This window comes from Prunus dulcis, chromosome 2 (genome assembly GCF_902201215.1).
Source record: "Prunus dulcis chromosome 2, ALMONDv2, whole genome shotgun sequence".
NCBI lineage: Eukaryota > Viridiplantae > Streptophyta > Magnoliopsida > Rosales > Rosaceae > Prunus > Prunus dulcis.
The window spans coordinates 20,977,463-21,002,091 of NC_047651.1; the positions used below are offsets into that span (position 1 = coordinate 20,977,463).

The 24,629-nt window shown below is 36.6% G+C and overlaps 3 protein-coding genes across 9 annotated transcripts; 1 reads left to right on the forward strand and 2 right to left on the reverse strand.

Annotated features, from left to right (window-relative positions):
- Positions 1-2,010: 2,010 nt before the first annotated feature.
- LOC117620052 (cyclic nucleotide-gated ion channel 1-like) lies at positions 2,011-7,611 on the forward strand. Of its 2 annotated transcripts, none has more exons than XM_034350143.1 (7): positions 2,011-2,164; positions 2,516-2,996; positions 3,781-4,005; positions 4,584-4,870; positions 4,963-5,074; positions 5,173-5,451; positions 5,977-7,611. In XM_034350143.1, exons 1-7 carry the CDS (start codon positions 2,070-2,072, stop codon positions 7,408-7,410), a joined length of 2,913 nt encoding a protein of 970 aa, XP_034206034.1. In that variant the 5' UTR covers positions 2,011-2,069; the 3' UTR covers positions 7,411-7,611. The 2 variants fall into 2 exon arrangements, with proteins under 2 accessions (XP_034206034.1, XP_034206035.1); XM_034350144.1 differs by having other exon boundaries at positions 2,519-2,996.
- A 7,766-nt stretch (positions 7,612-15,377) lies between these two features.
- On the reverse strand, positions 15,378-19,036 carry LOC117617488 (serine/arginine-rich splicing factor RS2Z32-like). 2 transcript variants are annotated; one of them, XM_034346873.1, is made up of 7 exons: positions 18,918-19,036; positions 17,976-18,087; positions 17,173-17,212; positions 16,864-16,959; positions 16,373-16,569; positions 16,214-16,294; positions 15,378-16,024 (listed from the first exon to the last, which is right to left on the reverse strand). In XM_034346873.1, exons 2-7 carry the CDS (start codon positions 18,080-18,082, stop codon positions 15,622-15,624), a joined length of 924 nt encoding a protein of 307 aa, XP_034202764.1. In that variant the 5' UTR covers positions 18,083-18,087; positions 18,918-19,036; the 3' UTR covers positions 15,378-15,621. The 2 variants fall into 2 exon arrangements, with proteins under 2 accessions (XP_034202764.1, XP_034202765.1); XM_034346874.1 differs by lacking the exon at positions 18,918-19,036 and having other exon boundaries at positions 17,173-17,418.
- Positions 19,037-19,650: 614 nt separating this feature from the next.
- LOC117617487 (ribulose-1,5 bisphosphate carboxylase/oxygenase large subunit N-methyltransferase, chloroplastic) lies at positions 19,651-24,388 on the reverse strand. 5 transcript variants are annotated; one of them, XM_034346868.1, is made up of 13 exons: positions 24,062-24,388; positions 23,850-23,960; positions 23,678-23,737; positions 23,315-23,422; positions 23,129-23,198; positions 22,851-22,891; positions 22,663-22,743; positions 22,459-22,494; positions 21,821-21,904; positions 21,062-21,195; positions 20,642-20,730; positions 20,382-20,530; positions 19,651-20,045 (listed from the first exon to the last, which is right to left on the reverse strand). In XM_034346868.1, the coding sequence occupies exons 1-13, from the start codon at positions 24,344-24,346 to the stop codon at positions 19,830-19,832; spliced, it is 1,464 nt and encodes a 487-aa protein (XP_034202759.1). In that variant the 5' UTR covers positions 24,347-24,388; the 3' UTR covers positions 19,651-19,829. The 5 variants fall into 5 exon arrangements, with proteins under 5 accessions (XP_034202759.1, XP_034202758.1, XP_034202763.1 ...); XM_034346867.1 differs by having other exon boundaries at positions 21,062-21,219; XM_034346872.1 differs by having other exon boundaries at positions 21,062-21,219; positions 23,850-23,976; positions 24,062-24,172.
- Between the last annotated feature and the right edge of the window lie 241 nt (positions 24,389-24,629).

Here is a 24,629-nt window from a genome sequence, read left to right on the forward strand (position 1 = left end):
AAATCAAACAATTTAAGACGGTTTGGTTTAGTCGGGTTGGGCCTAAGCCCAATTCTCCTTTTTATTGCATTTTTTCAACATTATTAGCCNAATTGCAACCAACAAACTCACAACTTGCTCCATACTTGAATCATTTTCTATNGTATGAAATCCTAAAGCTCAACATGTCATNAAACTTCAAATTTCAATAACTACTAGCTCATTTCAAATATTCATATATAGTTATTANNTAATTTAAGTATTATACATGTAAANCAAAACATAAATATATAGATAAATGGTCTTGTTTGGTTTAAGTTGGTTTATAAAAGCTCAAAATCACACTAAACTAAAACATATACAGTCTGATTCGATTTTTAAACCGTTTGAATTTTTTTTTATATCAAAACCAAATCAAACCAAACCGATAATTAAAATTTGAATTGACCGATTTCATCAATTCGGCCAGATTGATTCTCACCCCTAATAGCAGCAGTGCGTACTTCTCCTGCCATTGAATTTTTTATTTTGGAATGGGAGAAGTCTTTGCTAGGCCCTCTTCAGGCTTGCTTGGGTTCTTTGAGCGTCAAGCATTAGAGCTCAAAACAGCTCCATTGGGGATGGTTTTGTGGCTTCAGTTTGTAACTGTTGCAGGCCCATGGACGACAGGGTGTAGGGTTGTTGAGCTTGATTCCACTCGAGTAAACCCATGCTCATGTCCTTTATGGGCATAATGATATTGTGCTTGTCATTTAAATCTTCGATATTTTTTCTTTAATATAAATGATAGTTTAAATTATAAGGAAGAGAGATTTCTCATACACACATTTAACTATGATATTATGAAGATTCGAACCTCAAATATTTAGTTTGTAAGTCAATGCCCTTTTTAACTGGACAATATCCCATTAACAAGTCCTTAGCATTTAAAATTTAAAAAAAACAAAAAACAAATGAACGCAATAAAAACAAAAAAAAGAAAGAAATAATTAAATCCAATTATGCACATCAAATGGGGTCGTAGTGTCAACAAAGTAGTCATCATATTATTATTTGCTTTTAAAAAGTAAAGCATTTTGTCTATCACTTCACTTACTACCATTACCATGTGCATGGAATTTTCCCATCAAATAATAGAGACGACCGGATGTTACTCATGAGCCCACCCCGACCCATACCAAACCTCAATTATTTTCAAGCTGTATGTCACTATATTAAATTTATCTAGTAGAACAAAACTAGGTTTTTGGTTTTTCGGGTCCGAATTTCCATTAATTGTTTGGTTTGAGATAGCAGTGGATATTAAGATAAAGGAATCATTTTGTGTAAAGTGCCCTTTGATGTAGTACTGTGAGTATTAGATTAAGCACATAGAAGAATAATATGGCATTGTTTTGCGTTAGTATAATATAGAGAAAAAAGAAGGAGGAAGTATTTGTATTTGTTTTCACTTCTGTTACTTCTCTCTCTCACTCTTTTTCTCAATCTCATCATCATTCTCATTTTCCTCTATATTCTAGTCTAAAAAATAAAATTGAAATGGTTAACAAATAGGCCCTTAGCATTTTCCTTTAAAGAATACTCGCCAAGTGCCATCACATTTTTTTTATTTTTTGGAAATTTACTTTCCCTGATTTCATACCTGCAATTAATGGGATGTTATTGGCTCAAATTTTGACTGTGCTTCTAAATAGTTATGAGTTCAAGTTTCATAATTTATGTGTTTGTGAATTTCCCCTCTTCACTTTATAATTTTGGCAGAAAAATAAAAAAGATTTCATACCTGCATTATTTGATACCATTTAAGACAAGTGCTCACTCACCTGCTGCCAAAAAAATATCTGTCCTTTTAACGATCGAGGAGCCCAGGTGCATTCAAGAAGACTCAAAACGTGGCAGAAAATAGTCCACACAAATAGGTCACGTGGGCCCCCAAGAAGACATCTACCATTATAAACTTGACTTCAGTTGTAGAAATTTTGAGATTTAAAAAGGGTTTTGCTCCATCATTTGCAAATTCCACTACCAAGATCAGATTCAGTTTCTGTAAATAGAAAAAAAAACAAACAAACAAAAGGTTTGAGTTTTGTATGGCTAACGGTGAAGTAGTTATAGCTTTGGAGAAGATGGAAGAGAAAGCTGAAGGAACTCCAGTTGCAGACAACTCGAAAGAGAAAGTTGCAAGGTTAGTTTGCATATAATATACGTACAACTTTAACATGCATGCACCATTTTTTTTTTTTTTTCCTTTCTTATATCAAACAACGTACAGAACAGAACCTTTTGTTGTTTTGAGGACAACAAAGTTGTGTTTGAATGAGGGACTACTTCACTTCTTCAAAGTGATGAGAGTTTGAAGTGAGGGCTTAGTAAAGTCCCTTGTTTGGCTGATTATTTTATTAATTGGATTTGATTAGGTAATTTCTTGTAAAGTCATTGCGTTGCAATAATCTAACCACAGTCAAATTTTAATTCTCTTCAAACGAGCTGATAGGCGCAATTTTTATTTTTATTTTTCTTTCTTGTTTTTCTCCAGTAGTCATTCAAAACCAGAGGCTACAGTGGAAAATTCAGTCATGAAAGATGAACATGGATCAAGTAAGAAATGGTCACCAAAAGAGGAGGAAGCTCATGATCCTCCTCCTCAGGGGTGCTTCCTTCAAAAGTGGAAGAAGATATTTGTAGCATCATGTCTGTTTGCTGTTTTATTGGATCCATTGTTTCTCTACGTTCCTATGATGAGGGATGAAATCAAGTGTCTGCTATACGACAGAAACTTGAAGATTGCCGCTCTTCTTCTAAGATCAGTCACTGATCTTTTCTATATATTGGACATTATTTTTCAAATTTATGCATCACCCAACTATTCTGATGTCATGGATCTATATCGTCGTATTAGGCTTTACTGCTCGAAATTAAGATTTTGGAGGAAATATTTTGTGCCAACAATTGCTAAGACAATCTTGGGGTCATACAATATCTTAATTGACATTATGGCCATTCTTCCGCTTCCACAGGTAAGAGAATTCATTTTTACTTTGTATTTATAGAATCATAATTATGCATATAGATAGAGTAGTTAAGATACACTTTGGGTTAAAGTTGTGAGTAAAAATGCTCTCAAAACAATTAGACACAAAGCCCCAAAAGCTTGTGTCATTATTTATTACTAATACTAGCCTCTTGGCGCATGTGCCAATTAGTTGTCTTCCATAAAAGTAGGATACATGTTTTGATTTTGTTTTGTTTTGTTTTTTAAAAAAATATGAAAAAGTATAAATTAACCATATTATGCTTACTTAATTAATACTCTCAATTCTTAATATTTACATTAATTAAGGGCATTTTTTGGTATTTTAAATGTTTCCTCATTCTCTGCTTATGTCTTTGCATATAAGATTCAATTTGCTCCTTTTTTTTTTTTTTCTTCCTGCCTTTATTAGGGTCATGTTAGGGAGACCGCGTTTGTAAACCATCTCTCTAATAGAGATGGAGACCACCAATACAATAAGTCTCATTTTATTAGAAGTATGATTTAAAAAGTGGTAAATGTGGTATTCCTAGCATTTTCCTCTTATAAAAGCATAAGAAGTGTGCTCCACAATATTATGAGATGTATGCTCCACATATTGTGGTTGCGAATTACCTACACTAGGCAATATATGAAATGGGTTATAACAAATTTGAACACAAATAGGTTATAACAAATGAAACTGACAATAAATATCTTAATTAATAATTCACAATTTTACTCCTGATAATTTGATTTAATTGTTTGTATTACTAATGTATGTTGTCCAGGTAGCAATCTTCATCTTCTTTTCAAAAATGAGGGACTTGAGATCTTTGAGCACAAAAAGGATGGCTATCATGAACTTTTTTGTTTTGTTGCAATATGTGCCACGAGTTCTTTGTATCTACTTATCATGTAAGGAACTTAAAAGGACTCCTAAAGGAGGGACCGGAGAGACTGCCATATGGGTTAAAGGTGTCTTGAATTTCTTTATGTACATCCTCGCTAGTCATGTAAGTAACAATATTTAATCTTGGTGAAAGGCATTATTTGTTCGGATTTTTTTTTTTTCGGTAAAAGGCTAGGTTCTTAACTCAACCAACCTTGATGAATGACAATATTAATGTACATGGGTCAAAATGATCCATATTATAGTAGAGTACATATACTTAATATTCTTCAGTTATATTTTCGAAAAACCATAATATATCATCATAACATTAATTTCTTCCTCGAATCCTTAGTGTATGTTATTTTTTCTTTTTGTTATAAGGGGGATTCAAAACTCTAGTCCCTTGTACTGCTATAGGTAGAAACTCGCATAAGTATGTTTAAAGGGTGAAGATAAGTTGATGAAATAAGGATACCGTTCTAGTAATGAGAATCTAATGTTGTGACGTGACCTAAATACGGCAAATTTTGCAGTATTTAATTAATATTTTCTGAAGTTCTTTTTTTCTTTTTAAACTTGAGTGAAGTTTTTTTATTTTTTGTTGTTGTTGGAAACTTGAGTGAAGTTAAAGAAATTTTCTTCATGTTTTCATCATCATCTCTAAGTCTAATCTAATGGTATTTTCTTGTTATTATTTAGGTACTTGGAGCCATATGGTATTTTTTCGCTATCCAACGAATTGCCATTTGTTGGCATGATGCATGTCGAAAAGAAAATGGATGTGACACTAGTACTTTTGGTTGTCATGAGCATCAGACATTTAGAAATATAAGATTTCTAAATGATTTATGCCCTATAAGTCCAGTGAATACAACGCGTTTTGATTTTGGTATATATGGTACAATCCTTCAATCTGGTATACTGGGTTCAACAAATTATTTTGAAAAGTTCTCCAATTGTTTTTGGTGGGGCCTGCGAAATTTGAGGTTTGCATAATTTTTTTTTGTGTTGTTTTGTTTGGTGTGGGTGATGAATTTGCTTACTTCCAATCATATATTTCACCATTTCATTTTTGCAGTTCTCTTGGTTCAAACCTGGAGCCTAGTATCGATGGATGGGAAAACCTGTTTGCGGCTTTTATATCTATAATTGGCTTGCTTTTATTCTTATATCTCATTGGAAATTTGCAGGTTAGGCTTGAGTTTCTTGTATCGTTTTTGATTGGCGATGATATATAAATAACTAATTCCTAGTTAATAATGACTGAGCTGCTTGTTGGCATATATAGACATACATGCAGTTGAATACTGCACGAAGAGAAGACCATAGACACAAGATGAAAGTGGAACGAAAGATGGAAAAGAAAGATCCAGAGACAGAGTTGTGGTTATCTAAAAATGGCGTCCCCAAAAGGTTGATTAATGATATCAAGTCGCAGATGATGGTGAAGGTGCGACAAGAAGTTGAAGTAGACAGGGATGCTGATTTGGACTATATCTTCTCTATTCTTCCCTCGACTCTTCAAATGCGTATTAAACAGTATATGCCTATGACTAGGTTGAAGCAGGTAAGTTCCTTCACCCATGACTTTAATTAAGTAGTAGCCTTTCCATCTACATATATACCAACACAAATCCACTCCCAGAGGAGTTGTGAAACTTTCAAAATACCAACACACATCCTTTAGTTATTAAAAAAAAATATATATATATATATATATATATATACTAAAGAGGAAATAACTATAATATGATAAGGTTGTATGTTTGTAGATGATCATTATGAAAAATCGACATGCATGGATGCAAGCAGATGCTCCATACACAGTGGTGGAGCTAGTAATTTATGTCTTTGGGGGGCATGTTAGACCAAAAATAAGTCAGTTTAAAAAAAAAAGATCATATGAAAGCAATAAAGTTGGTATAAAATCAGAACACTATGAGATAAATTGAAGGTTTTGTTGTGTTCTTTCAAGATTTTGAAATCGGAACACGATGGACCATACATGAATATCACAAAAACATCAAGATCCAGACCTGCAGAGATAGAATTATAGAATAATAATTATGTTATTTATTAATTCTAATTCTAGGTGCCAATGTTTCAAAACATGGATGAAAGTGTGTTGAAAGAAATCTGTCGGCGTCTTAAGCCCAAGAAGTTTACTGAAGGTGATATCATTATTGAAGAGGGTAAACGACTAAAAAAGATGGTCTACATTGTGGAAGGACTTGTAAGCATTAGAAGCAAAGATAGCTCCAGTGATTTGCAGCAACGAGGTGCAGGACAAGTATGTGGAGAAAAACTTGTACGGAGGCTACCGTCGACCTCATTTCCCCGCAAAGCACCGGAAACCAAGTCTGCTATCACAATAGGTGATGTTGAAGCCCTTGTTCTCAAGGCTAGTGACGTGCAGGATATGGTCTTTGAATTCGGAAAGCAATACTTTTTGGGGACAAAAATATTTAGTGCAAAACAACTTGAGGAGGCAACAAACAATTACCATAATATCATTGGTCAAGGAATCTCTTCCACCGTTTACGAAGGAAATCTACCAGATGGCACAAGGATTGCGGTAAAGAAGTCCAAAACTACTAGACCTATCAGTTACAGTCCACGTGTAATTAAAGAGGTTGGGGTTGCTTCTCAGATAGACCACAAAAATGTGGTGAGGTTCTTAGGCTGTTGTTTGGAACCACAGACACAAGCACTGGTTTTTGAGTACATTCCCAAAGGCACTCTTTCCCAACACACTCGTAAAGAAGAAGAGGGCAGAGGATCATCATCACCACTTTCATGGGAGTTACGGATAAAGATAGCGTCAGAGACCGCAGAAGCACTGGCTTACTTGCACTCATTCACTCCCAATAAGCCAATCATACACGGACATGTGAACACAAAAAATATACTATTGGATGATGATTTCACGGCGAAGTTGTCTGGCTTTGGAGTTTCACGATTGTTCATTGATGATGACGATGACGATGATGATGAAGATGAAGCTGTGGCAGCTTATGTGCGAGAGAAATTACGGTACTTGGACCCTGAGTATAATCAACCGCAGGCACTAAGACAAAAGAGTGACGTCTATAACTTTGGAGTTGTCTTAGCGGAGCTACTAACCAGTCAAGTGTTCGAAAATGATAATGAAAGGAAACATTGCGGCACTCAACTGGACGTCAATGCGGGTCTAAAAGAATGGAACGCTGTTTCGCTCTGCTGGATGTATCGTCGAAACCCGTACAACATGCGAGATTTTTCTCCTGAGAGGGTTATGGGAAAGAGAGACCTGGCCTGGTTTCTATCCTCATTGGAAAAGGGTCACCTGGATCAAATTCTGGATGGTGAAATAATTGTCAATGAAGCAACTTCATCTGAGACGGCCAAACAAGTGGCGGATATGGCAAAAAGATGTTTAAGGCCAAAAGGGGATGAAAGGCCTTCCATGAAAGAAGTAGCCGCAGAGCTTGAGAGATTGCTCAAGTTTATGGCAGAGAATCAAAGGGGAGAACCCAGTTTCTGTTGATCTCACAAACAACAACAATAATAATTGACTCTAATTAGTGTTGTTTGCAGATGCTTCTCTACTCTTGATGCTCCATCCTTCCTTTCTCTGTTACAACTTACAAGTCAAGATCCTCTGTTTATATTCGTGCTTGCTTATGCTCAAATTTCTGCCTATATTTGTGCTCTCTGTTACATCTTACAACTTTCCCTAAATAATAGAAACCTGGTTTACACCTTATTTTGCTCATTCGGCCCTAACTTCTTATTATACACAAGTCTGTAACAATAATCAGAAAGGTTTCAGAGTGTGCTAGTATATAGATGGTTAATTAACATAGTTAATTAGTCTTTAAATAAATGGTTTAGGGTTAAAATTAGCCTTGAAGTAATGGCAACAAAGAAGAACATGAAACCAATGTGTTGTATATTGTATGTATACATCTAAAAGTTTCTGAGCCACATGGTGAAGAAGATGAAAATTGGAGAAGACAACGAGCTCCTATCTACTTTCATAAAATGGGACCACTGGGCCCTCATGACTTGGTCACACGGCTATTGCAACTCAGAGTTGGATCGTCTATCAAACTACGAATTTGTGCCTTTCACGGTTGCATCCGAAATTTTTGTACATATATCATGCAGAAATTTTATAGAGAGTTTCTAAAATAGTTTTCTAGTGCTTTTAGCTAAAACTAGCAAAAGGTGGCCGCGCGATGCTGTGGGTTTTAAAATTGCGTGAAATGTGTATAAAGCGATGAAAATAGGCAGGGAACATCTCAACTACCCAATTGCCAAAACACTCAAAAGGATTTACCAACATGTTCAAATATTGTAATCATCTAAACCTATCATTACAACAATAAATTAACACCAACCAATTGTCAATTGATGCCATTAGCTAATTCCTATGCTCGATTCACAAAACTTAAAACCATTAATTGAAATTTCAGCCTAGAAACTCACCCCTTGCTTAATAGAACTGAAAACACCTACCAAATGGCTCTATCCAAAGCAACGAAAGACCACCTGCAAAATATCAAAAGATGACATGATTTTTTAAAAAAAAAAAGAAGAAAAAGGAAGAAAAAAACAGAAAATTTGGAGAAGAAATTAGCTTGAGTATTTTATGCATGCACAATCTTTTCATTAAACCAAAAAATTAGCTTGAGCAAAATCGGTACGGCAAGAAACCACAGGGAATATGTATGTAATTGAGTTCATTACCTCTTCAACATTAAATATAAATCTTTGCTTGTCAAAGAATAGCAACACTGAAGGAGATGTATCCTGCGTATCCATTCCAGTCCCTAGCAGCTGCAAAGAGTAGAACCATGGCCAAATTATTAGCCCATGAAAAGGAAAAAAATAATATAACCAAACTCTGCATTCTGAAATTAGGATATACAAACTTTTTTAATTTTCAACAAGTCTCCATTCAACGCAAAAAATCAGCAAAAATATGCTTGGTAAATCAAACCCACAAACAAAAAAATTATGAATTTTAACTTTTCTGAATTCTTTCTCGTCATCATTAATGTCCGCAAACAGAATTCCAATTTAGAAGTCAGATTTTCAAATCCCACATATATTTCCTAAACCAGTCTTCTTCAAGTCAACTATGCTAAAACATTGCAATCAGTTCCTAGAATCACACTCCCAAATTTTCTTTCCCCTACCAAAACAAAAATTATCAAATTCAAATCCCCAGTCCCATAAACCAGCATAAGAACGAATTTGAATTAAAACCCTGTAGTAAAAGAACGAACATATCTTTAGACAGAGCTATCCTAAACCCTGTAACAAACGAACCAGCATATCCAAATACCGATTTCAGGGTTTACCAACTAATTTTTAATAACCAAAGAGAAAACCTTACCAAAAGCAATCATATAGTATTTTAATAACTAAATTGTTTAACCTGATTTCATGAAAATAATAACACAATCAAATCAATTTCAGTATTTGAAAAAAATTTGCAAATCAATAACACAGACCCACTATGAGGAAAAATTAGGGATTTGGACTTTTAGGGCAGCAAATTAAAACAGGTCTTATAGTTTAATCAAATAAGATCCAAGATATTAGTAACAACAAAAATGAATATAAGTTTAATCAAGTTCTTGCTAGCTAGTCATGTAAGTTTCAATATTTTATCATGATTTATTTTACTTTCATGGTACAATTGCTTGCTTTAGATAAATTTCTTTTTTACATCAAAGATAAACTTCAATAGTCCAATCAAAGACATCAACTTGAAATTTAGAGTACCAATCACAAGTGAACAACAAACTAACATGTTATTAAAAAAAAAAAAAAACTAAAGCGGACAAAACTATCAACAAATAAAAGGCTTATGTAGCATTGTCTGGTTGGATTCTTGGTAAAAGTTCGGGCAAAACGATCAATATATTATTCGACAAAAAATAAAACAATATAATATATTATAACTTTAAAATCTTCTTTCAATGTGGAGTACGTAATTTTTTTTTTTTTTCTCTTGATGTTACAATAGGGGATTCAAACTCTAGATAGTTTGGGCGTGGGAGTAAATATATTATGTACCACGATAGGTAGAAACCCTCACAATTCTTAGTCTGCTCAATTTTGTTTCTTTATAATTTCATAATCATCTTTAAGTCTAATCTAATCAATAATTACCTTATTATTCTTCAGGTACTTGGCGCTATATGGTACTTTTTCGCTATTCAACGGATGGCCATTTGTTGGTATGATGCATGTCAAAAAGAAAATAAATGTAACACTAGTAGTTTTGGTTGTCGTGACCATCACGTGTTTAGAAATATTACATTTCTAAATGATATATGCCCTATAAGTCCAGTGAATGTTGGTATATATATTACAGTCCTTCAATTTGGTATACCGGGGTCAACAAATTTTTTCCAGAAATTCTCCAATTGTTTTTGTGGTTTTGTTGAATCGGAAATCGATTTGCTTAATTTGTTGGAGAATAATATAAATTCAATCTCACACATGCGTGATATAATTTGTTGAACCCAAAAAAAAGTTCAATATTTTGTCTCTAATATATTTCATTTCTCCAGTTCTCTTGGTTCAAACCTTGAGCCTAGCGTGGATGGATGGGAGAACCTCTTTGCAGCGTTCATCTCTATAACTGGATTGCTTTTATTCTTATATCTCATTGGAAATTTGCAGGTTTTTAATCTCTCTATCTCTTTTTTTTTTTGGCTCTGATATTCTATATGCACAGTGTTGGCTCATTTATGTTTCTGTTTTTTGTTTTTTTCTAAAGCTTGGGTTGGTTTTTGATTGGGAAGGATAAATAAGTAATTCCCATAGTTAATGACTGAGCTGCTTGTGTTGGCATATATAGACATACATGCAGTTCGATACTCAAAGAATAGAGGCGCATAGACACAATATGAAAATGGAACAGAAGATGGAAGAGAAAGGTCGCGAGATAGAGTTGTGGTTATCTAAAAATGGCATCCCCAAAAGCTTCAAGTCGCAGATCATGGGGAAGGCACGACAAGAACGTGAAGAAAACAGAGATGCTGATTTGGACTATATCCACACTATTCTTCCCTTGGATCTTCAGACACGTATTAAAAATTGTATGCCTATGGCTAGGTTGAAGCAAGTAAGTTCCTCCAAATCCGTGACTCTAATAATTACTAGCAGCCTTTCCATATATATATATATATATATATATATATATATATCAAAATTGATATTACTTGTGTCATCCATCCAAATAAGCATTTAATAATAACTTGTTAACTTAAGCAGTGTTATACAAGTAACTCTAAGGGGAGAGATATAGTTGTGAAACTTTCAAAATACCAACACACATCCTTAGTTTATAATACAACACATCCTTAGGTTAAATTAGTATAATCCTTAGTTTATATATATATGATTGTAGATGAGAGGCATGAAAATTAAGGAACATCCACGCCATATATGAATCTCACAAAACACCAACATCACATGAGACTCAGATCTAGAGAGACGCGACTAACAATATTCTAATTACTATTCTTTCTGTATTCTTCTAAGATAAGATGTATGTATTTACTAATTCATTCTATTTCTAGGTGCCGATGTTGCGAAACATGAACGAACGTGTATTGAGAAGCATTTGTCCGTATCTTAAGCCCAGGGAGTTTGATGACAATTCTATCATTATTAAAAAGGGTGAACCACTTGAAATGATGCTATTCATTGTGGACGGACATGTATCCATTGAAAAGAGACATGGTTCTTCTTCTAATAATAATTTGCAGCAACGAACTCGAGGTGCAGGAGAAGTATGTGGAGAAGAACTTCTACTTTCGCCATCGTGGATCTTATATCCTTGGTTCGAAAGACTCTTGGCAACCGAGTCTGCTAAGGCAATAGGTCATGTTGAAGCCCTTGTTCTCACGGCTAGCGACTTGGGGGGGGAGTGGTCAGAATGCACTATTTCGTTGGGATGATTTGTAGAATATTTAGTGCAAACGAACTTGAGAAGGCAACATACAACTACCATCAAAGTACAATCATTCATGAGGACAGGTATGCAACCTTTTACAAAGGGGTACTGCTCATGCCAGATGATGATAAAACAGTGGTTGCGGTAAAGAAGTACACAGGTATTTATCATGGAGATGTAGCTATTGAGGCGGCTGTTGCTTCTCAGACCAACCACATAAATGTGGTGAGGTTCTTAGGTGGTTGTGTGGAACCACAGACACGAGCACTGGTTTTTGAGTACGTTCCCAATGGCACACTTTTTGAGCACATTCATAAAGAAGAAGAAGCAGGCAGCTTTGAAGGATCATCATCGTCACCAACTACTCTACTTTCATTGGAGTTACGACTCAAGATTGCGTCAGAAACAGCTGGAGCACTAGCTTACTTACACTCATTCAGTCCGCCATACATACACCTATTTTTGTCGTCAAAACATATATTATTGGATCATCATTACACCGCAATTGTCTGCCATTGGACAGTTGCAAACAAAATTGTGGAAATTCGGTTGTTCAATATACTCAATTTCAGAGACAGAACACTTTGATCCTAAGTTTCAAGGAGACAGACTAGCAGAAAAGAGTGACGTCTATAGCTTTGGAGTTATCCTAGCGGAGTTACTAACAAGTCAAAAGCCAGTTTTTCGTCATTGCACTATTGCTGAGAATCTACCAAGCTTATTTCGAACTTCAGTGGAAGAGGGTCGCTTGGACCAAATTCTTGATGCGCAAATAATAGTCAATGAAGCAACTTCTGAGACGGCCAAAAAGGTGGCGGATCTGGCAAAAAGATGTTTAAGCTCAGAAAGGGAGGAAAGGCCTTCCATGGAGCTTGAGAGTTTGCGCAAGTTTATGGCAGAGTATCAAAGGGGAGAACCCAGTTTCTCAAACAGGCCAACCTCTTTGCAACCGGAAACAACAATAATAAATAAATATAAATAAATAAACAAGCAATCAAGGTACAAACTCTAATTAGTGTTGTTTGCAGATGCTTTATTAATTTAATTAGTGAATATTTCTCTGTTTATATTCATGCTTATACTCTAATTAGTTCCTGTTAAACTTGTAATCAACTCACCATTAGTGTCTTGTACGCGTTGGTGAAGAAGTTGACAACGCTGGATCCGAATCATAAATTACCTATTGTTGCCCTCACAGAAATCCAAATTGCTGGCTGCGGCTGCGGCTGCGGCTGTGACGGTTTTCTTCAGGGCTTCTATGCCTCCTATCCCCATTCTTGTCCCCTTTAACATCGTCAATAGGACTCCTACTGTAATCAGATCTGCGATCCTGTGGGGAGGGGCTTCTGCTTTTTCCCCGCTCTCCTAGAGTATGTTAGGCTTTCTCGTGATATCATAGCCGTTGACATCAATAACAATAACACCCGCGCGTCCTTCTCCTGCCAGTGAATGGGACAAGTCTTTGCTTCACGTGGGCGCTAGGCTTTCTCGTGAGGCCCGCTTCAGTTTATGGACCGCAACCAACCACACCCATATACATTTAAGACACGCGATTGGGCTTCAGTTTCCAACTCTTAAAGTGTCCATTGGACTTGCTCTCACTATAGCATTTTTACACATTAAGCTACATTTTAAAAAAAAAGAATTTAACTTTATGTCAACCGGGTCTAACCCAATGAAAAACGACCTTAATTTGAAGATTAAAGGTCTCATGTTCAAATCTCCCAACATCATAATTGTGTATGTACGAGAGAAATCCCCTTCCAAATAGTTAATAAGCGTTTCTATTATATAAACATGTTTATTACAAATGCAAGTCTTGAAAAGGCACCTAGTTAGTATATGATCTTTCCATAAAACACATTTATGACTCTAAAAGTGCTTTTAAGTTTTTCTGCATACTTTCAAAATCGTTGTTGGTTATCATAAAAGGCTTATTTATGTACATGCCCCATGTGCTTTCAAATTTATCTCAGATTACCACTTATGTTTAAAAACGTCTCAAAGTACCCTCTAACCTTTTAAAAACCATCTCACGTTACCCCTTCTGTCAGTTTTTTTGACATTCCGTTATGAATTTTGGGCCCCATTTCCTTTTTTTTCCTCCTTCCCCCCTCCCTCATTCAAGAACAACTTTGTTACTGTTCATCCGACCAATTTTTGGGCCGCCATCTCCTCCTCCGGCCACCCCAAGCGACGACATGGGTATCAAAAGAACCAGCATGTTGTCCTCTACTAGCCTCACATCTCAGCCGCTGCCAACCACCGTCTGGATCGCCGAAAAAAGCAAGAAATTGGCCGATTTTTACCCAAAATCTCCATCCCTCGTTCAGGGGATTCCAAGCACCATTTGCTTCGATCCAGGTATGATTTTTCAACCTCTCAAGCTGTTCTTGCTGCTAGTTGTGTTGGTTAGGAGAAATTTCTGAGTTTTGGAGGGTAAATAAGCGATGAACAATAACAAAGGGGAGGGGCTGCTGTTCTGGAATAGGGGGAGGGGGAAGGAGGAGAAAAAAAGAAGAAAAAAGAAAGTGGGGCCCAACATTCGGAACGGAATGTCAAAAAAATGACGGAATGGATAACGTGAGACGGTTTTTAAAATGTTAGAGGGTGCTTTGAGACGTTTTCAAACACATGTGGTAATCTGAGACAAGTTTGAAAGCATAAGGGGCATGTACATAAATAAGTCATCATAAAATGATTTGTCGTTTGTTGAAAAATAATAATAATAATAATAATAAACCCACTAATACAAGCATATAGTGAAATTAGTAAAATTAAAAATATAAAATAAAAAGTTATATGATTGCAGATGAGAAGCATGAAAAATGAACATCCATATATGAATCTCACTAAACACAAAGATTCAGACACGCATGAGACTGAAAGAGACGCCATTGGACAGTCACGATTGTTCAATGAACCTTATTTGAGCTCAGATTATATTAGCTCAATTTCAAAGGAAGGATACTTTGACCCTCATTTTCGAAACGACAGACTAGCAGAAAAAAGTGTCGTCTATAGCTTCCAAGTTGTCCTAGCGGAGCCACTAACAAGTCAAAAGCCAGTTTCTCCTCCAGGGGGGGCTAGTGCTGTGAACCTAGCAAGCTCATTTCGAACTTCAGTGGAAGAGGGTCCCTTGGACCAAATTCTTGATGCTCAAATAATACTCGATGAAGCAACTTCTGAGACGGCCAAAAAGGTGGCAGATCTGGCAAAAAGATGTTTGGGGCTACAACGGAAGGCAAGGCCTTTCATGGAACAAGTAGCCGTGGAGTTTGGGGGGGCTAGTCTATGGCAGATTATCAAGGGGAAGAAGACGTAGAACCCAGTTTCTCTTGATATCCCAAAGAGGCCGGACTCATTGCAACCGTAAACAACAACAATAAATTTTTTAAATAATAAGAAGCAAGGTACATCTGTTAGTTTGAGATTAACATACGTGTGTCGCCTACCAACAAAAGAACCTGTCAGTTTGGAAAATAGAAAAAAGAACACGTGTCTTGCACGCGTTGGTGGCTGAGAAACAATGGTGAAGAAGTTGACAACTCCACTAATTGGTTGCTTCAGAAATTCTTGTAAATATATCACAGAAAATTGCTGGATCCGAATCATAAATTACCTATTGCCCCCACAGAAATCCAAATTCATCATCTTAAAAGAGAATTAAAATTTTGAGCTAGAAAACAAAATATTGAAAAAGTTGCACTTGAAAGCAAGAAAATTGTCACACTAATGTTCATGTAAAACCAGCATATATATGCCATCAAACTGCTTTCAAGCTGATTCACTGCCTCTTGGAGAACCATGGTTATCTTCATCATCTTCAACAGAGCTCCTATCACCCCTGCGGATGGGGCTTGGGCTGCGACTGCGACTGCGGCTGTGACCATTTTCTTCAGCAGGGCTTCTATGCCTCCTATCCCCGTTCTTGTCTCCTTCAACATCGTTAATAGGGCTTCTACTCTTTCCTCTGGGACTCCTACTGTAATCGGATCTGCGATCCTGGGGGGAGAGGCTACCCCTCACTCGTGGGCTCCTCCCTTCGGGTGTACGATCGTGCTTCCTCCCCTTGGATGGTGGTGGTGAAGCCCTACGCCTCTTAGGGCTACGGCTGTCTTGAGGGCTCCTTGATCTTCTCTCCAAACTCCTTTCTCTCCTCACAGGTGATCTGGATCGACTGCAGATTAAAAAAGATGAGTTTAAACAAAAATTATGCAGAAATAGGTCACATATCACATAGATACTTGAAAACTCGCTACTCCACCAAGGATTTGCTTCAAAGGCCTTTGACAGATTAGGCACAGATCAAAGGTGAGCGGGAAAAAGGTCCAGGAAAAATCTCATCAGAAAAGGGATGATGATAAACCTGTAACTATGACCCCTGCTGTAACTACGGCTTCGACTTCTGCCCCGCCTTGGACTTGGTGAACGTGAATGACTACGCCCTCTGTATATAAAATAAATAAATAAATCAGAACTGCAGAATGTCAAAAGGCAGAAAGAGAGAGAGAGAGAGAGCACACACTTGGTTTTCTTTGGACTATTCTGGCAGTTTCTTTCAATGTGCCCTCGTTCTCCACATCGATAACACTTATTCTTCCAGTCCCCAGCTTTGCAATCTCGAGCCCAGTGCCCATCAAGTCCACAGTTGAAACAGCGTCCTGATCCAGGAGGAGGCCCTCTCCCAAGATACTCACGAGATCCGCCAGGACCCCGTGGTGCCTGAATGCAAGCCAACATCAAGCAAAATATTAATGGCATTTTCTGCTACATTAAGAGAGGAGGTAGTGAGCACAAATATCAGGCAAGACAAAAAATAATTATAAAACTAGACCCATGCCACTTTATTTAATGATACATCAATTGGGCAAACAACTATTCAGGGGTTAAACTCTGCAATGCATGATAACAAAAATCAAACAAAAAGCATGGGTCAGGAACCACTGGCAATAATATACGAGTAGCACACATTGCCAAAATATGAGAAGGATTCTAAGCAAATAAGTCAGAACATACCCCCCTTGCAAATTCCACAATTAGACGGCTCCCATCAACATCCCGACCGTTCAGGCTATATCTTGCATCATCAGCATCCCGAGGGTCACTAAATTCCTGTTTTTAAGTAACAAAATAGAACAAGCGGAAGATAAAATTTGCAAAAAGAAAACAGATAATTTGAGAAGGAAATAGATGATGAAACCACAATAATCAAGTGGAAGAATGGACGAGCACATGCCTGTGCATGTGTGCGCCTGTGTAAGTGAGAGAGAGAGAGAGAGAGAGAGAGAGAGAGAGAGAGAGAGAGAAGGGTACAGAATAACATACAACAAAGGCAAAGTCGCGCTTCATATCCACATCGCGTACTCTGCGTAAACGGGTTCCAGAAACAGTAAGGCCATCATGACACAAGCATCAAAGGGATGATACTTCGCCCCTCACAGATCAACTAAACACCACTTTGAGATTGTTGCCATTTCCATTAAAAAACGCAATAATATTATAGAAAGACTCGCCAAATCCACCAATTGGACCTCTCACCAAGACCTCCAGGTTTGGCAAAAGCCAAGAAACCTTCAACAAGATCATTGAAGTTAAACCAAAGGGACACGTGGAGGGGTGAAATGTTCTCACGAAGATAGAAGAAATACACACTTAAGTAGCACAAGCACTGGCTTGGCAAAGGTTTCATTGTCTCCTAAAAACCATATTCTTAAATTTGGACAACCTCCAATGACCACTAATCCAGAACAGAAAGTAAAAACGGCAAAATACCCAAAAACAGATAGGAATACAAATATAGGATTTATTCACTGTTAATTGCATAGAGTTAGACACGAATGGGTAAATACACAAACACATATTCTCAATGATGCTTGCTTATTTAATGGAACTGGAAGTCCCAATGAGTCTTAAGGATTTGTACATGAAGGTAATGCAGTATGGAATTGCAAACAGAAAAAACAATGACAAAAGGACAGACTCGTGTATACTCCATTGAACTGTGAAAATTCATGAAGCATTCAACCAAACAGAACAATCAAGAATTGTCTAACCCTTTTTTTTCTATGTAACATAACCATCCCAAAACACGAGGAACTCCTATGACTCGTAAAAATCATTTTGCTTACCTTCCATATCTGCTAAATACGTCTTCAAGTTCGCGTGATCTTGTCCGTGATGACAAGCGACCAACATAGAGCCGTGAACCACCATGGCGGTCATCATGTCGAGGCATTTTACCTGCAACAAATATGAGTCATCTTTGAGCGCAACCATACCCACTATTTCATACCTTTAAAAGCATACATATGGAATTACATATTCATCTTGGAAATAAAGATGGAAAGAAAAAAATAAGGATTGCATCTCAAACCATACAAGGAGGTAAATAATCAAACTTATTACAGAATCCGTAAGATAACACTCGATTAAGTTGTTTGGATTCATAGCTAAGCAAAGTTCCATATTATCCAATATTATTCTTGGTGGAAACAAAATTACAAAAAAAGACACAACTTTTATTTTGCTTAAATAAAATGAGAAAAACACCAAATTGTAAAAACCAAACCACTAATTTCACAGATTTCTATACAAGAGAATGCAGACATACAAATTAAATGAATAGTGCCATTTATGCTCCCTGAGATACAGACCCACAAAACTCTATTCCTATTTTGCTAGCCGAAAGGTCATCAAAAATAAAAAGTATAAACAGACCGAGGGAGAAAAGTTTCAATCCAGAAGCCAAAGATATAACCTGAATACTTCATATGCATAATTCAAGCATACTTCAATATATTCATGGCCAATTCAACCAAAAATATTTTGGACCAAAATAAAAAAAATCAACCAAAAAAATCACAAACTATGCATACACATACAATAAAAATTGCCGAATCTTAATCCTTTTTCTGTGTCCTGGAATTCATCTATTTGGTAGCTCATTGATCACAGAAATTCGGAAAAGTAAAAAGCCTGAAAAGGTTGGAAGTAAATCTAATCGGAAATATAAATCCCTAAATCTCAGAAATTGTTGCAGGGAAGAAAAAGAGAGAGGGAAAGAGGCGCACCTGAAGAAGACGAGGCTACCAGTATCCAACCCTAGATTTCTTTCAGCAAGAGAACGAACTTGTTTTCCTCTCTTTGTATTTATAGCGCAGGATAAGATTTTTAAAGACAAAGGCGTATTTGTAACAACCCTTCTATTCGTCTAAATTTACGAGTCCAACCATGCCGCTGAGTGCCGACAAGACAATCACTGCTGGAGCTGAAAATAAAATAAAGTTTTCTCACCGTCTTTCTCTTTTTAATCACTTTCGCTTCAGTTTGTTTTTCTTGTTTTCTCGTTTCTTTTATCCACTTTACTAATATAGATCGAATAGAAACCAATTTATTTTTTTCCGAAAAGTATAAAAACCAATATTTTCCGAGAAGCGAATTTGGTGACTGATGCTTTTGGTAATTTCGGACACAGTTTCTCTCAAGACTTGGTTCTACAATTTTAGATTTCGTTGGTGACCCCCTTGCAATTATTTTGTTTTATCAACTCCAAACTCGTTTTTGCCAACGGGATCTAGCCTAATAGAAAAGGACTTTGAATTGCAGACCAGAGATCTCAAGTTCGAATTCTCATGACATCATAGTTATGTGTGTGTAAGAAATCTCTCTCCTCCTATAATTCAGACTATTGCTTGTACTCAAATAAAAAATCAACTCCGGACATCCTTCGACTATGTAGAAAGTGGGTAATGCATGTGTAAATATCGAATAAATTTTAAATCAAATAATTATACGGTACGGAAATGATCAGAAAAAGTAGAGGATATCAAATTACAAATATAGCATCATACGCTTGACAACAAAACATTCACAAGGAAATCCAAATATACCCGGGGCAAACAGTTTGATATGAATCTACAACTTGTACCAGTGTTTCTACAACTTGTACCAGTGTTTGATCTCACTGATACAGTCCTATTATATTACATCTCTCCCCTCTCAGTCCTGCGCCTTGGTTGTTTTGTGGAACATACACCATCTCTATGGCAGTCAGTTGCCATCAAGGTTGCGCAGTAGTTCTTTAGCCACGCAGAAGCAGATTCGAGGATACGAAGCTCGCCACTAAGGAGATCCCGAGCCATTTGCCTCCGGTGAGAAAGTCTTTCACGTGTAGCGGGAGAACTTATCGGCCCCAAAGACTATGTATGCACTCAAAGGGCACAAAAACGAGTTACTACATGTGTATTCAGATGTGCATACGTAAATCAAAGATGAGCATAACTAATTCCACCCTCTTTATATGTTTATTACTGCTGCCTAAATGCCTATGAGGCAAATATGTTACAATATGCAGCTGATTCAACATGCCTCTGTTGGAGATAAGCAAACAAATTTAAGCAACATTTGTAATGGGTGTATTGTCGTGTGAAATAATGCATTATAACACAAAAATAATGAACTCTTGTTGGACTTAGATTAGGCAAGTTCGGCAAAAGAATCAGAGAAAGAAAGGGCTGAAAAATTAGCATCTCAACCTTAACAGATGCATCATAATCCTCAGCTAATTGGGTTAATGTTGATATCAACATCTGATGTGCTTTAATCTCTCTGCTGATGTTCGTTAAAGGACGCCGAGCCAATCGTCCATCATGTTGTGCAGCTTCCTCGACCAGGTCACTAAGTTCTGAATATCAAGAAACAATCAAGAAAAATTTTAAGATGTGGTCATAAAAGGGTAAAATGAGATCAGAATCATATCAAACAATGCATGAGAGCAAGGTAACATGAAACACACCTTGAGGAGAGGTGCAACATAGAACACGAGCAAATGCACGAAGTGATTGTGGAATTCCTTTCCCTTTTCCACTACCAGACCTGATTTCCCTATGTGGTGACAGGATTATTATTAATCAGAAATAGATTTTTCATCACAAGATATCATGTCAACATGCGGATAAACCAAATAAACAACATTATTATATACAGCCATAGAGCAACTAACCAGTAAACTACTTAAGCTCACAAAGACTTTGCCAGTAGTGATTTAAGTGAACAAGTGCACAATATATAAACACAAAAAACAGAATATTTGATGACTTCACAAAGTGCCACTAGATGCAAGGGATAAAGACCATCATGTAGGCAAAGGAACAGGAAGAGGGGAAAAGGAAAAGGGGAGAAAAAGTGAGAGATAAGTCCATGCATCACTACCAACTTGATGGTGAAAGAATCCATTGAAGAGCTGAAACCATTGTCATCTTTACTGACTGGTCTGTGGTGTCTCTTCAAAAGATCCAACTTCATTTCCCGAAGGTTATCATGATGAGGTATGCTGCCCTGGATCTGGATCTGAAAATAGAGCCACAGGCACCCCTAACAATGAACTTCAATTTTTGAGAGAATTTTTTAAAGAAAGGAAATCTGATTCACCTAATATTGTTTATGTGAAGGTGGAGTCCAATCAGATGATATTCACGTTTGTACTAGAAAATTAAGGAAACAAAACAATTAATGACAACTTTTGGGCCATATGGAGATTCTCTTCACAATAATTCCCAATCGATACGTTATAAGCATCTATACTCCTGAATTGTAAACAAGACCAGAAGCTTATAGGAACACTGACCAAGTTTCATAACTCTCAAACTCAAGACTCCTGATTTGTAGTAAATATGCTCCCATGAAAGCCAATCCAACTTATCAAAGAGGTTCAGACCCAAAAGGAAAAAACTTATCACAGACATTTTTATTCAGTACTAGGCCCAAAAACAAAAATTTTGAAAATAAAAACAGAGCTAGTTCTGTTATTAAAACAAACTTTTAGTCAGTGTGTTAAATAAAACACATCAAGTTTTTATTTTTGGTTTGGTCAGAAAAATAAATCAAATAAGAAATATGAATTAAGCTACAGAAAGATTATACCACAATAACAAAGCATGTGTTGTGAATACTCAAATTGAAGACCAAGACTGACCTGGCCATGAATGTTGTATGGAAGAGTAAACCCAAAGTCCAACAGCAGGGTAGCATTTGAAAATTTTCCATATCTTATTAGTACCTACACAAATATATGAAAGTGAAGTCTAGAGTTACAACTATAGATGAGTAATGCTGCAACATACCCATAGTCACAGAGTTACAACCCAGGATGTTGCCATGTATATTATCCATTCATAACATATAAACGCATGCTGGAACAAACGCATGATATGGGAGATTTATGAAAAGACAATACATGACAAACAGTAATGAAAACCGAAGTTCCAGTCATTTCTAAACATTAAACCCACTGCATATCTCAAGATTTATTGTGTTGCTTTTTTCTCTAACAAAGATCCTATGTGCATGTGCTGTGATCCTATGTTAAATTAAGAGTTATGCTAAGTCATTACTACAAATACATAAGAAATTAGCAGAAGGTCATGAAAATTTCAAACCCAAACAAGACACATCTAACGCAACGCAAGTATGAATGAAAATGTTAATGAACTATCTACCAAAAACACAGACAAATTCATCAATTTTTCAAACCAAAAATAAATAAAAATTCAAAGGGGTACATGTAATTCTTTAAATAGGGGAGAAAGTCATCCAAATTAAGTAGCATCTAACCTGTTCACCAGGAGTATAATTACGATCAGCAAGAACCTGCCCAGAAACAAGTAGCATATCCCACAAATTATCTCAATAACTAAACCAAAAGAAAGAAAAATGAAATAAAAAATAATTAATTTCCGTAAGAGTGCAGACTGAATTCCTATTACCAAATCAATAAGCATGGCAGATAATCAAAACACCGAGAGAAAGAGAGGGTACCTCTGAAAAAAGTTTGTCTTCATCACTCAACACAATTGATTCTGAAGTCCCGTCATGATTCGAAAAATCAGCAAATGGGATCTATAGAATAATTTAATAATCCAAACAATTATGCAACTACAAAAAGGCACACATTAAATTAAACTCCATCATAACAATATTTACTTGAAATTTGTATAAATGTTTACCAGGGAATAGCCTTTTGTGCTTCCCCATGCTCGAGAAGTAACTGTAAAATCCATGGTGAACCAGCGAGAATAAGTTTTAAAAGATCTTTAAGAGATGCAACTGCCGCAAGTAATTTGGATGCAATTTTAAAGTTTTTGGGGCACTCCAAGTCCTAAAGCATATAACATGCCCACCCCCTCATTCCCTAATTATATTCAAAAGTTGTAATTAAGTACAATTGGAGCAAATAATTCTGACCGATTTGAACAAGTAAATGGTTTAAAACGTAGTAGCTTACCTAAAGCGTATGCATGCATGAAATCCTCATAGGTGATACTTTCGAACGTTTCGGGAAAGTTCTTGAGAGCCTGAAAACATATCTTAACAATATTCATAATCTAAGAGGCAAAAACTAAGAAGAAGTGCAACAAGCCATGTCCCAAAACCATTAGCTAGAGAATAAAACAATCTAAGTACATGATACCGTCCTAATTGCCAAAAAATCCTGTTGTATTTGAGATCTTTGATTAATTGTTTCCTGATACACAGAGCTTTGACGAATCATCTCCAGCTCACCTTCGCTCCAAAATATCTAAGAATATACAAATAACATCCATGTCAAATATGGTGCAAATTGCTGTGATTCAAGAAATGTATACAACCATACAAATTAAAAACACGTTATGGACTAATATCAGGTAGATTCTTATTTCAATTGATAGAATAACAACATAACGTGCTAAATTTTCTCCAGCAAAAACATTATCCACATGCCAAAAACATTTAATCTAAACCCCAATATGAGCCTAAGAATGGGAAGGGGGAAGTTAAAAAGCATAACACTCACTGTGTTATGCATCTCCTCCAGGCGAGGAAGACGGCTTATGTAAGGGGCCCATTCAGAATCCTGCATAAACAAAAACCTCAATCTCTGCAGCAAAATCTTTCCACACATTCAAGTAAACCAGTACCATAAACAAAAACAAAAAATGAAGTAAACCATAGAACAGTAATGTTACATGGCCCATTTTCTGCTCAAGCAAAACGACAATGGCGAGCTTGGCAACATCGCCAACATCATCACTTAGCAAAGCTTTCAGTTCAGGATTGAGATTATCCGGAGCTAGCTGCTGCAATTTCAATTAACTAAACTCATTAACCATAAATTGATACTTAAATCTGTTATTAGAGTCTTAATGATTTGGTGTTAAGATCAAACGGCACCACATACCGCGTTGAACGGAACCTTCAATATGCAGTCTCCGGCTCTTATAGTCTTCGAAGCAAACAGAGACCTTCCGTAGGCTGATTTCCCAATGGAAAGCACGGACGATATCTCGGCGCCGGCCTTGCGCTCCAACCACGGCAAGAAGTCGTCCAATTCCTCAACCTGACAGAGAGAATGCAACGAGGCTGAGATGTGGGAGTTGAGCTTGGTGCTTGGAGTATGGGAGAGGCTGAGATTTGGACGACGAGTACACCAATGTCGGCTGATTTTTCGAGCTCCCAGCAGCATTGCGTTGCAGGGACCAGACGTCGTCGTTTTCGGTTCAAAGTGTTGGTGTAAAACCAGTTTTTAAACCAGTCCATTCTGTTCTGGTGTCAGTTTTACACCTTACAAAACCGGTTCAGACCGACTTTTTTATTTTATTTTTTTATTTGAAGTTATTTAAGTCCAATGCTCTAAATTTCTAATCTCATAATTAATATTTCTCCAAATCTAACTTTAAAGCACCCCTTTTTTCTAGACTTAATGAAGCCTAAAAACTTGACCCCAAAAAAAAAAAATGAAGCCTTAA